At 38.2% G+C, this 14,173-nt stretch overlaps 1 protein-coding gene across 10 annotated transcripts in view; it reads left to right on the top strand.

Moving 5' to 3' along the window:
• The first annotated feature begins 2,912 nt into the window (after nucleotides 1-2,912).
• vav2 (vav 2 guanine nucleotide exchange factor) overlaps nucleotides 2,913-14,173 on the top strand; it is a 238,597-nt gene continuing 227,336 nt past the window's right edge. For all 10 annotated transcript variants that reach the window (XR_012396707.1, XM_009295358.5, XM_009295357.5 and 7 more), the window contains exon 1: nucleotides 2,913-4,004. Coding sequence is in view for 9 of the 10 variants with exons in the window: in XM_009295358.5 (XP_009293633.2) it covers nucleotides 3,801-4,004 (204 nt within the window). In the remaining variant the exon portion in view is untranslated. The remainder of the gene's footprint in view (nucleotides 4,005-14,173) is intronic.

Raw genomic sequence — 14,173 nt, 5'->3', positions numbered from 1 at the left:
TTTTGTGTTATTTTTTATTTAGCTCTTTGCAATTTTGTTATTTACAGCTATTGAAAGTGGTTTTTAATTGTCCATTTGTCAAAATTTGGTTATTTATAACGTGATTAGATTGGAATCGATATGGATTTTTGGTAAAACTAGCCTAAACTAGTACCGCTTCTGACCGCTAGATGGAAGCGATGTCCCGTTTCTGCTCAAGGCTAGCATTGTTACATTTAACCATTTTTGTAGAGCAGTTTGTAATAATAATTAAAAGATAACGATAGTGCAAGAGTCATCTAATATTACATGTTGTATAACCATGTTATGATATTCCTGTAAGTAGATTAGGAGATTTTACCAGCAATTGTTTATTGAGGAGTTACAGGAGTGATAAGAACCCAATCGTTTATTCATTTATACATCTATATTTTGCATCTTTAAGGTTTAGAGACTTTGCGAAGGAGAGAAAATGTTACCTTGTGTTCAAAACATGGTATACCCACTAACACAATACTGCAGAGACCAAGATGGATCAATGCGTTAAGTCTTGTGACAGCTTCTCACATCTGACTCAAAAAACCATCGTTCATACTGAATGTGCTTTAACTGTTTTTTTATTCTGGCTCCATGGAAAAATAGTCTGAATACAGCAAATTTCAATCCAGACAGCAGAACATGTTTCATTTATGTAAATGCTTTCAGAATCGAGTGATGCTGAATAAATAGTGTAAACATACTTGTCTGTACTATAAATATTGTACAGTTAAAAATCTGATAAAAACACCACAGAACATCACATGATTACGTTTACAAGGGACTCATTAAGACTTATTAAACCTCACCAAAATGTAAGCAATAATTAATAAATAATAATTCATTTAAAATAAAATTATATATACATAAGATTTTTAAGCTGTGTATGGATTCTTGTAGTTTTATCAAAAAGTCTTTAAAATTATAACCTGCGATGTATAGTAATAAATTCAAAAACATTACCAATCAAAAAACAAGATAGTCAGGCTTATCTAACTTTCTAAAAGGAAATAAAGCTAAATTGTTTAATAATACTGTCGCCTCACAGCAAGAAGGTCGTTGGTTCGAACTAGGGTTGTAACAATATACCGGTATGACGGTTTACCACGATTTGAACGTGCACGATTATCATACCATGAACAATTGCATATCAACGGTTTTAACCCTTAAAGACCGAGACAGCCGCCCGCGGCTAAAAATAAGTATTGCTTTTAAATGTTTAATAACTTTTGATCCGCTGATCCGATTCATACAATTCAAAGATTGGCATAAAGAAGAGAATCTCAGCTTTCCAGTGCTGTATCACATAACATTCGCGGACTTTCAGAGGCTCCGGAATCAGTGCGGTTACGTCATCAACATTTGACAACGCTGATTTGACAAAGAAACGCTCGTCACTGTGTCTCCGGACAAATCAGACATGATACATTGATGCATTGTCCCTCCTCCATGCCCAGATTGGTTCAAACTCGCTATATCACAACCAATAAGCATAGGTTTCGCTTTTGTTTGTGGACCAAGCTTTTTGAACAACACGGAATGAGAGATAGGCATACATTTATGCGCGGCTAAATAAAACGCAAAAAAAAAGTTTTTCATGAAATAATTCTCATACTAAGTACTTTTGCATGCACAGCAGCACAGAAACATGTCAAAACAGTGACACAGCAAAGACGAACTGCTGCTCTTGCTGTTTTCAAAAGACGCAAATGAAGGTGCAGCTGTTTGTCTGCATTGCAGACAACCACATCCAAATCCATATCGATAGACAACCATATCCATGCTGGCACATAAAACCTAAGGATGTTCCATATTGAATCTAGTTTCGTTATGTAACTATTTATAGTATAGTAAATATTTATATCTATTTTTTTACTGAGGATTTGCACCATGTTTATTTGGACTTTATTTGGACTTTGACACATTATTTATTATTTTCTTATTTTTATTTGTTCATTGTAAGTGGTGTTGTTTATAGTAACTAAAAATATATTATTTGGAAAAAGTCAAATTTGCTTCACTGTTCTATTATTTTGTAACATTTGTAACATACCGTATACCGCGAAACCGTCAAACCGTGGTATTGTTTTAGACGATTATCATACCGTGAAAAATTCATACCGTTACAACCCTAGTTCGAACCTCGGCTCAGTTGGCGTTTCTGTGTGGAGTTTGCATGTTCTCCCTGCCTTCGCGTGGGTTTCATCCGGGTGCTCCGGTTTCCCCCACAGTCCAAAGACATGCGGTACAGGTGAATTGGGTAGGCTAAATCGTCCGTAGTGTGTTTGTGTGGATATTTCCCAGAGATGGGTTGCGGCTGGAAGGGCATCCGCTGCATAAAAACTTGTTGGATAAGTTGGCGGTTCATTCCGCTGTGGTGACCCTGGATTATTTAAAGGGACTAAGCCGAAAAAGAAAATGAATTAATGTTTAATAATAATCAATAAATTGAATACAAAAAAACACCACCATTATTTAATATATTGGGGTATTCTTTATTTAACTTTAAGTTATTTTAAGTATTTTTTTTTATTTTATTACAGTCAAAAGTTGAAGTCTTTCAGAATAGAAGCCACATTTCTAGCCAATGCAAAATAATTTGTTGTCAGTATGTCATTTATTCCCCAAAAACACAACAAGCCCCTTCTGAGTCGTACAAAAACAAAATCGAGCTCGCCCTCTTTGGATGCATTTTTGACATAAACTCTCCCCACACTACCCGAACGTACATTTGTGTTTACCACGATGTCCACAAAGTCTGCTGATAAATGTTAAAAAATGAGACTGTTTTAGTAAGACCGACCCTCCTTCTCACACGTGGACGAGCGCGACCGGAACCCAGATGCAAACTCACCAGCGCGCGCCCTTTCTCCTGCTGCGCGCGCGCTCACCCGCCCGTCCGCACTCACGCGAGCGGAGAAATCAAAACACTCAAACCATCCACACTGAGAAACAACCGAGAAATCCTCGCTACTCAACGGACGAATGATCAGCACGGAGCCCTCGCGGCGTTTGTCTCTCTATGGACGCGAACGAAGCGGGACGAACAACGGTTTCGCGTTAAATACGCCGGAGTTTGCGCGTTTCGCCGAGCGTTGTGATATTTCACTAAAGAAGTTTTAAAAACAAGTTTGGACCGGATTCTTTTAGGAGTTGGACGCTGTTAAGATCGCATCCCGCCTGCTGCTCGAGCGCCTGTGAGGAGCTATCTACTCAAGACTACAAAACATGGATTTATTGCCTCATTTAACCATAAAACTTTGATAAACTGCGCGAGATTGCGTGTAGCAGCTGTTTTGCAGCCTTTCCCAGCATTTCTTGTTAAGGAAAATATCTATTGTTGTCCAGAGAGAAACATTTTTTGCTGTGACAGGACGCATTTGCAGAGCCAAACATGTCAGTTCATGATGAAGAAGAGGAAACTCAGCTGATTCTCTGAGGAGAAAACGCGTCTAAATCACATTTTAGCGTCGTTATTGTCTTTATCTTCTGTAATAATGTGTCTTAATAATTGGATTATTTCGTAATTGCTCTATATTGGACAAACTGAACGGTTAGTTCTCAAACTAGGTGGGTTTAATACTTTAACAAGTTTATTAAGCGTGTTTATAATTGGGAAAGCCATTCCCGCATAACCGACCTTAGGCAGTTTAGTGCCCTTTGGACCGCGGAGAGGAAGTGGCATCATTTCTTGTCAGTTTTATCTTGGCACTTCTCTCGTTTGCGTGCGCTGGACTGCTCGTTTTCTTTATTCTTGCCTCCTGTTTTGCTTCGTTCTTGTCAGTATGGAGGAGTGGAGGCAGTGCGGGCGCTGGCTGATAGACTGTAAGGTTTTGCCCCCGAACCACCGGGTCGTTTGGCCCTCAGCGGTGGTTTTTGACCTGGCCCAGGCGCTCAGAGATGGGGTGCTCCTGTGCCAGATGCTGCACAATCTGTCTCCCGGTTCCGTGGACCTAAAGCAGATCAACTTCCGCCCTCAGATGTCACAGGTAAGCCAATATTAATGTCTGTATTTGAATGCCTGTGTTTTAATGACGGTCACATTTGCAGGAATGATTGAGGACAGAATTGACAGCTGGAAATGTGCCCATAGGGTGACACTCTAATTCTTATCAACAGGGGTCGTTGTCGAGCATTATTGGCGTCGCTGAGCAATCACTCATATATCTGTCACAATCGATTAATCTAAATTCTGTAATCTGATTATGAGCTAAACTTTCTGATGTGTTTTTATTATGTGCTTATTTTATTTAAGATATTGTTAAAAATTGCTCGTTCCTGAATTATTATGTGTCTTGTAACTATTTGGATGCAACACACACAGGTGTCCTAAACTTTTCTTAGCATGTAGATATTTATATTTATTTTCACTGTGGATGAATTAGCCTGATTGTTTGAAAGCAAGAAAGGAAGTGTCTGAGGTGGTGCAGGGTTTAAAAGGTGAATGCTAAAGGAGTGCCAAGGCTCTTATCTGTGTAAACATAAACCAGGAAAAGCTGCAAGTTCTTCATCGGTTTCAGGAATGTGACTTTCAGCCAGTTCTCTTTGTGAAGGAATGTGTGGTAAAAGCACTTCCTACTAGTAAATGTGAAGTGTTGGAGCGGTATGATGAAGCTTATTTTAAGTGTTGTCTGTTTTGAAAGGTTTTAAACACATGTCCTACTGTGTTTCACTCCCTTTCTGCATATGTTGTCAATGCTGATCTGAGTTTTGTCCTGAAAATAAACCCCTTTGTGATGTAATTTACATAACAGTGCTGTGTAGATTGGGATTTGCATTGCTGCTTATTCTAGAAAGCGTGTAACTAGTTGGATTAAAGTGAATCATCATTTTAAACCTTTATTTGACTTTCAAATCTGGAATAAATTAGCATCATGGCCTTGTGGGTTTAAAATTACAGCTTTGTTTTGCATATTTATGGGAATGCGACAAAATAAAAATTTTTATTTTTATGTCTAAATCTTAATTTTCTTAATTTGTGTGCATTACTTACCTGCTGACGGCTGATAAAAAATCTGCCAATCAGAGAGGTGGACCGTAATTGTTGGTAATCTTCAGTAGTTCTGGCTTCCGTTTAAGGTCCCATAAAGTGCTTTAAAATGTGCATTTTTTTCTCAATGTTTGAATAATCTCATCTGAGAAACGAAGAGAGGGTGGGACATTAAGTAGCTTCTCCCCTTTTAAAAAACCACTAATATCGTTTTGTGCGGTTATTGAGAGAGCTCAGCATGCTGCAATTTATGAAACACATGCAATTTCAAAAAACTTCGGCAAATTGGGAAAAGATCTTCAGTTTGGCAGCACACATGCTGCAAATCATCACAACGCAAACGCATTTTTAAAAAACGCTCGGCATTTTCACACAAAGATCTCAAACTCATAGAAATGAAAAGCAAATGAGAAGCATCTTGAAGGGATGGGGCATGTCAGATACTAAAGATCATTGTTCAAATATTGATCAGAAACTGAAGTATGAGGTGACGTGAAAAAAAAAATTGATAAAACCATTTAAGAGGAAGTGGCAAACTGCAAGCTTTGGATGTTTATATCAGTTTTATATTTTCTAATTGTAATTTTTGTCACTGTTTTGGAGCACACTTGCAAATAGATATCCTTTAAACTAAGAGTAAAACTAAATCTACAATTTTTTATTTTAATTTAAATTATTTTAAAATTAATTATTTTATCTTAGCTAATTGTGTAGTCATAACCAGTTTAAAACTATGATTTATATGGTAAAAATAGAAGGTGATCTGTTACAGAACACCTATGCATGTCCTAGATAACGTGGCTGTTGATTTAAATAGTCCAAGCATTAAAATCCCTTTGCAAATGCAAATCTTTGTTTTCACAGTGAATGTAGACCAGATATGTGCTCAGCAAAGAGTTTTATAGCAGTCTTCCAGTGCCCATGGTGTGATTTATCCCTGTACAGATGCTTTCGTATGACTATATAGCTGTTTTCTCCCAGAACTTGTAGGCTTTTGTTTTAGCTGTTATTGCTGAGGCAGTCATAGGGACCTTTGATCCTCCCATAACCGTAACTTCCCCAACATGGAAGGTTTTGTGTGGCATTACGTTGTGACAAATTGGTTGAAAGGGAGATCTGGCAGCACAATGGAAGCTGTGATTTATACCCAGCAAAGGTCGCTGTGTGCTTTGATACACAGTGGTTGTTAATTTACTACCTCCATTAAATAAGGATGAAGTGATTATGTGGGCTGTTTGTGGTGGATGTCCATCGATACTGAAGCTTCTGCTGTTCTGCATGCTTCACGTGTTGCACATTTTAGTGCACTATGCCTTTTTTGTAATCAAGGTTCTTGTGATCGTCACTCATAAACCTGTATTTTACTGGTAAGTCTTAAAGGGCAGCCTCAGGCTTTACTTAATAGACAAGAAGTGTCTCTGAAAAGAATCTTGCTTAGGCATTGTTTAGCAAATAATGTTGCAATTATAAGTCCAAGCCATGTGGCAGTACAGTTGGTGTCAGCAGAGAAACGCTCTTTATTTTCTATCAGATATTTGCTTGCATCACATACTCATAAATGTTTTATTTGTTGAAACTATAAAAAATTTGCTCTTTTCTCAGTGGGATAAGCAATCTTAAGATTAGATGTCAGCTTTATCAGAGGACATTTAAGATTTAAGGAGATTTAAGAAATAACTTAAACTGTGTATAGTCTGGATAGGTTCATGATTTATGATATTTTTAATATTGGAAAGGGATATGCGATATTGTCAAAAATTATATCTCTCTATTTTAATTCAGACTAGCAGCAACTTAGCTGCCTGTCGCTCTGGGTGGTGACCTGCTTCAAACACAGGGGTATATAAAGCACGAATACAACTGGCCTATGAGTGAGCTGAGAGAGGATCACGTGAGCTCTACTAGTGTTCCTATTGGCTGTTGCTCAAGAAAGCTGCTCTTCATTGGCATAAAGTTAAAGGATTCTCAACTTTGTCGCATCACTCGACATGCCCACCTGGTCTCCAATATCCGCTGTCACTTACGTAGACAGAGATCACCCAAAATCTCTCATTCTTCCTTTAAAATGAGGCTTCATTCGTTCAAAGTGATTGGCTTAAAATGACCGATTATTTTATGGTGTTTTCAGCATCTGCCAACTCACCTAATGAGTATTAAATCATTTTATCTTAGAATAACTATCATCATATCTTGTACACCTAAAATCTTAAACATCTTTGTAAGCTGTCAAAATAAATGGTTTCACTTGAACAAACTTCACTATTAGGTGTGGAATGTACTTTTCAAAGCACTGAAGTCAGTTGTTAAAAATGTGTTTTGTTGTGTTTTAATTTTCAACAGGAATAAAATAAAATTTGATAAATAAAAAAAAATAATAAAACTAAAAATTCAGTTGCATGATTTGTAAAATTATGTAAATGTAGTTATTAATGTTAAACTGTAGACATTTCATTATTTCAGTTAAGAGGACAGGCGTTTTGATTACTAAAATTCAGTTCAACAATATGGACTCTCGACACTTGAACATACATTGAGAGATATGATATATGAGAATAAAAATTCTCAACCAAACAAACTTGCATTTAAAATACGTGTTATAGTTTGTATTGTAAGGTAATGTGTATTTATATAGCGCATTTATTGTGTATGGCCATACACCCAAAGCGCTTCACAATCATGAGGGGGGTCTCTCCACACTACCACCAGTGTGCAGAATCCACTTGGATGATGCGCCAGTGTGCTCACCACACACCAGTTTGAATACATTTTGTCACATGAAAATGATCATAAATTACAGTATGTCACTATAATTCTATCAAGATTCATCAACTGGCTACTGCTTTTAGACTCCAGATGTGTTTGTATACTTGATAAAATCACCTTGCACGTTGTTAAAACTGTTATGATGCTGTTAGACAATAAACACAGCATACCCCTATTCCCCAAGTGAACTTAACTGTAGACTTACTGTATGGAAAGAGCTCTGTAAAAATGATTATTCTGAAAATTGTTTTCTGTTTTCTTGTTTTGAAGGACATGAAATAAATAATTATAATGTTTTGGATAAACTATCGCTTCATACTGTAGGTGTTTGTTATGTGCTGATATGTTTTTCAATATTTAGTCAGAATTATTTGGTATTAATGCTGTTTAGTTAAATAGTTCTGCCTTTCAGATGAACACAATACATTGATGTGGATCTAAAGTCCCAGGAGGAAGGGGCAGGTCATTTCCTCTGGCTCTGTCTGACAGATGTAGCTCAGCGGGTTTGGATTTTTGAAGTCTGCATTGTTCTTCAATTTTTTTTTCACATTTTTATTTACCTTTGGTGGTTGGTAGGATCTAATACCTTAGAGATGAATCAGGTGCCAGTATTGAGAATGTTTGTTTTTGCATGCAGTACCTGTGTGTCTAGTTTCTATCCCCTTAGGCTTGGCCGCGGGTCCATCTTGGGACTGAAAAGTGAGGTCTCCCCCGTCTCTCTTCAGGGCTTTAGGGAGTTTGCGATGTCTGTTGTTTCCTCTCAGAAAATACAGCCTGTCTTTCAGCACGTACACCAGGAAGACAGAAAAAAGAGACGAGTCATTGCTCACTATAGCGCTTTTATGCATTTTATTGTACTCCCCATTTGCCTCTAACAGCCAATTCATTTTAGCTCTGTTTTTAGATGCGTTCATTCTCATAACTCTTGTATTTCTGCAGCCAGGATAATGAGTTTCATCTTTGAGATTTTGTTCTGATTTATTACTCCTAACCCCCCTCCCCACTTTCTCTCTCCCTTTTGCTCGCTGCTTCAGCCACAATCTCATACAAGTTACTTTTGTTTTCAGACATTGACCACATTTCCTGGCCTCTGGCATCTGTCGGCAGTCTCTTTGTGCTGGATCCTGTTTTTTTTAAGTGAAGATTTAAGTTATGTTATTTAAACGGCTAAAAGAGCCAAATGAAGATCAAGGCCCAATCCAAATTTAGTTTTTGTACCCAATTCTACCCCTTCCCCTCTACCTTGGCCCTTGAAACAGAGTGTGAAGGGAAAGGGCTTCAAAATTTACCTCTATGGGACACCAATACGGCACCTGCACACGCATGGTTCAACGCTAAGGATTTTTTCTACTGGCCCGATTGGATCAGTGGTTCAGATTTTTACTTGCCCTGCCAAAATTTTCACTGGCCCCAGCAATAAAAGAAGAAATTAATAGCCATTTCTTAGTTACATATTTTAAATAATAAGTCAAAAAACGCCTATGAATCTAGAATTTAAATTTTTAAAAAATGTTAAAATATTTGGCAGTAAAATATAGCTGTATGGAAAATGTGCAGGTATTTTTTTTTTGCAAAAAAAGGTGACTGACTTGGCAAACTGACGGCAAACTGTTCAGAAGATAACTTTATTTATTTCATCATGTTGAACCCACGTAAATGTATGTTTCCAAGATGTTGGAAACAGAAGTTTACTTTTAGCCTCATAATTAGATGTTGCCATCATGTTGCCGTCTCTTTCGCTGTACTGGTTTTTACCAGGTTACAGAAAAAAATAACCTGCTCACAACATCCAATCAGTAAAGAGGAACCGAAAAGCAATATGGTGTTTATGACTTCACTGAAGGTAACATTCAAAGGCCTAAAAGCACAAACTGTTTCTTGATTCTAAGACTGTATTTGCATGCAATTGATATATGTAATTGCGATCTCTTGCTTTATATGAGATTGATGGCCACAACTGCTGTGGTTTTTCCAGTTGTGTTATTTTTTTGTTATTTATCTTATATCATGTTATCATAACAATATAATGTGGCAATAAGATTGTAACTATACTGCGCATTTACACCTTGGCCATATTTATCTATGTAAACGCACAAAATAACATTAACATTATAGCAGACACTGTAAAAAGTTCATTATTAGACTTTTCTGACGTGGGATTCGAGTGTCAGAATGTTGTGGGACTGCTATACAGGAGTTTTTATTATGGATTATAGATAGTGAAATTTAGCGGCTTTTATTTTAGCATTTTTTTTTTTCAAAACCTTGGTGGTAACACGAACGCTGTTATGGATATATTAAAACATATGCTTGTTGTAAAAATTCATAATAATGAATTTACTAAATTGTGCATCTCGACGTCCGTGTGCAGCCATGCTGCCGTTGTAGATAGTGTTTTCTTGGAAATTTTCCAATTCGATACCAATTGGCACTGAAGTTTTAAAAATGCCCCTTTTCCCGCAAACATTTAATCGCTGTGGAGCATGTTGTTAAACAGTGCTGATTTGCCAAAGTGTTCACATGCTCAACAGAAATGACCGGGAAGATGATGTTATTGACCGGGAAGATCATCATTTCACAAAGCGCTCTGCTGTTTACTCCGTGTAACCACAGGGACACTGGAGCATTTTAAAGTCACATCGATCAGCTGGTTTGCCTATAAGCTGACATACGAGCGATCTGCTGATGAATCACAGCTTTAAAAGGCTCCAGTTTCCCTGTATCTGTGGTTACACTCTGTTGAGCATGTAAACAAGATACCAAATCAGCGTGGTTTAAGAACGTAGTCAGAAGTGCTCAAATGTTTGTGGGAAATGGACTTTTTTTTTTTTTTTATTTCAATACAGATTGGTATCAAATTCCAGTATCGTGACAACCCTAGCATAGAGAATATGGGCTTTGATGACTAAACTCACAGTTGAATGACGATGTGGAACAATGACAGGGTGAGCATTTAAAGTGTTTGGAGGCAGGCGGCATGGCTTTTGGATCTTAAATGAATGCAGATAAGATTATCAGCTTGTCAGGCTTAATTTAGAGGGATTTATTCAGTTCGCAAAACTGCATTAAACTAATCAGAGCACTGGTTCCGGAAGTGGAGCTTCTATATGCAGTTTCGGTACCAGTTTTTCTGTAGCAGAGAAGTGGGTGTGATGTGAGATCCGCCTTTTTTCACCCACTAGGTTAATTTAATCTATAAGCGTGGCCTTTCTCTGACCTTTGACCCCTGACAGCTGGTGCAGGTAATTTCATCAATAGAGCTTGTTAGGGACACTTCCTGGATTGTGCAGCTGTGACCAGAGAAAGTGAATGGGATTGTAAAATGGTCGGAAATCGGAGACTACTCAATGAAATTACAGTATACTCGAATCTGCTTTATTTGCAGACAAAAGACAGGAGGTTATACAAACACGGTGCTTTTTTATGGATGCCAGGGCTTGATCTCTCATGTTTGTGTGTTCTTTTGTGGTCTGTTGAAATGCCTGGAACAGTTTACTCACTGGTTCCGGTTCCTTCTACAGGGAGACCCTTTATTAAGGAACAGAGAAAGCAGCGAGTAAAGGATTAAACAAGACCTCACACCATGACCAGACATGTTTAGGAGCCCACGCTTCGTCCGTATATTTGATAGATTGATCTCATGTTGCCTGAGCTCATGAGAGAATATCATTGCAATTCACGGTAGCTCTGCTTGGCCAAATTGCTATTGTTTAGAGGGAGGATCATGTTGAAAGCCACATGATATATGAAACCTTTCAAAGGAATTCATATCCAAGCGCACTGCTGGAGAAATTCTGAGAGCGTGGCATGCAATCAGCAGGACGTCTACACATTATTTATTTATTTATTTTATTTGCTTTGGATGGGTGCAATATTGCCATAATAAAAATCCATAACAACGCTATACATAAGCATGAGATTATCTGAAGAGTGACTCTTAATAGCTACGAAAGTGGTGCCATGGGAAGGGAAATGATAATTGAGAGATTGAGCAGTTGCATAATGCTTCAAACTCTCTTTCTCTCTTGCAGCAAACAATTATTTTTCATTTTAATGACTCGATCGTTTGGTGGCCTTTAGACTCCATGCAGCCAGGAGGAGATGGAGTCCCTGCAGGGCTTTGGGACGACAACTCCATCACATATGACGAGATATGAAGTAAAGAGGAACCCACACAGGGAGCTTATGTTCGTAAATGAGACCCCATCTGTGAGCAGTTTGTTGTGGAATATTAACACAGATGAGCCGGGGAATCAGCCCTGACTTTCAGAGCGCACTGAGCCGGGCATAGGCACACAGCACCCGGAGGCGTAGAAGGGGCAGTAAGACACAACCAACAGATGGCTGCTTTTTTTTTTTTGACAGGCAACATCTTCATACACCATCATCTTCTGTATAAACTTCTAGCCAACATTCAACCTGTCTTTTCTCATTGCCTCATCTTCTGGTGGAAGTCTCAAATTCCTAAGCACTCTTGAATCCTGCCGCGGGATGTTTAGGGCATAGAAAGAGTAGCTGTCAATCCTCAAAAGACTGTCTCTTTCACACTCCCACGTTTCTCTCGTGTGCTAGTTTTTGTGATGCAGCCTACTGTGCTGTTTGCTGCGGATTAATTCTAGCTTCTTTGACTGGGTTGGAGATGATTATCAGTACAAAGTGTTGAAGAGAAGCAAACAGTCCTACTCCATACATGCTTCCATCTGCCAGTCCCTCATTGGGTACAATGATAAGCTTAATATATTTTTTAATACTATCTCTACCATCAATTTCAGAGATACGATCGTCTTAAGAGACCTTGTTCGTTTGCAGTTCCTGTTTAGTAACATTTTAGGGTGTTCAGATTATTTTTCCCACCAACACAAAGCTAACCAATATCCCATTACTGACCAGAATTGATCATATCTCATAAATGGCTTTGGAACAGGAGGAGGGGCTGTGCAGAGGTAGAAATAGCAACATTAGAGAGTCCTGTAAAAGGCTGCTGTGTATTGATCTTATCCCCAGCTGACATGCTCGTTAATCATGCAAACAGGAAGTTGTGTATCGTTTCCACCCTTCCCCTTGGTGCTTCCCTGTGAGGAGACTCTGGATTAATTGCAGTTCTGTTGATAAACCGAGCTCAAAAACGAGGCTGGACACTAGGACAGGGTATTTTCTGCACAGAGAATTACAAGGCACCACCACCTTAACAGTCACAGCTACAAATAGACATTCAAGTGATGCTCAAACACTGGTCATGTGTTTAGTTACATTCAGGGCTTGCAAAATCTGGTAGCCCGACGCCCCGGGGCTGTTGTTGTTTTATTCGGGCTACCAAAAGCTACCTAAATCAACTTATTGATAATAAAGGGGAAAAGCCACATTACTATCAACTATCTCCCAAATAATGTAGCATAGTGTTTCTGTCAGTTTAATCGCTTGTTCTGTACTGAAATGCGGTGCACTGAAGCACACTAACACTTACTCATTTACTCTGAGATTGCACTGACATTAGATTCACATACAGGTATAGCGAGAGTTAAGTTTTAAATGTAATATTCATTCATTCATTCATTCATTCATCCATTAATTTATTATTGCCTTTGTCCCTTAGTCCACAGCAGAATGAACCGCCAACTTATCCAGCATATGTTTTACGCAGTGGATGCTCTTCCAGCCGCAACCAATCACTGGGAAACATCCATACACACCTATTCACATAATTTACCTAAAGTGAAGGTGTTTGGACTGTGGGGGAAACTGGAGCACCCGGAAGAAACCCACACAAACACGGGCTAACCCAGGCTAGGCTCGAACCAGCCACCTTCTTGCTGTGGGGGCATTGTGCTACCCTCTTTGCCACCCTGACGAATCATGTTTCACGTTTAAATCATGTTAACGTGTCTATAGCAGCAGCATAAACAGAACATATTCATTCTGTTACCTTACATGATGGCAGCTCCAAATAATGACTTCAACAAACTACATAAATATTTCCTTTATTCAGGGACATGAAAAAATTAATGAACATTAAATTAAAATAAATTATTTATTACACATTATTTTCTTATACCTCAGAAGTGTACAGAACTGCACAATTTAATAGGACATGTCTTTGGGTTCGTAAACGAGCCATTTCACATTATGTTAAGCCTGTTTAAGCCATGCAAAGTTCAAAATATATGTCTTTGAGCAATTATTCAATATTAGGATCAAGATATGTTATTTAATAATTCGGACTGTAATGAAAAATTGTTCATTTTTAAACTATGCGAGTGTGCGAATCTCCATGAAAAGCTTGTGCTTCAGTGCGTGCAGAAGAGTGCTTAAGAAAGATAGAAAACACGTTATAAGTTAATAAAGATAAGTTAACATCATCTGTCTACTTTTTGCAGTTATTCAACAGGATCGGTAACCAATTGGCAG

The sequence above is a fragment of the Danio rerio genome, chromosome 21, assembly GCF_049306965.1.
Source record: "Danio rerio strain Tuebingen ecotype United States chromosome 21, GRCz12tu, whole genome shotgun sequence".
NCBI classification, from domain to species: Eukaryota; Metazoa; Chordata; class Actinopteri; order Cypriniformes; family Danionidae; genus Danio; species Danio rerio.
The sequence above is the reverse complement of the archived record's forward strand: the minus strand, read 5'-3'. Positions and strand labels throughout refer to the sequence as shown.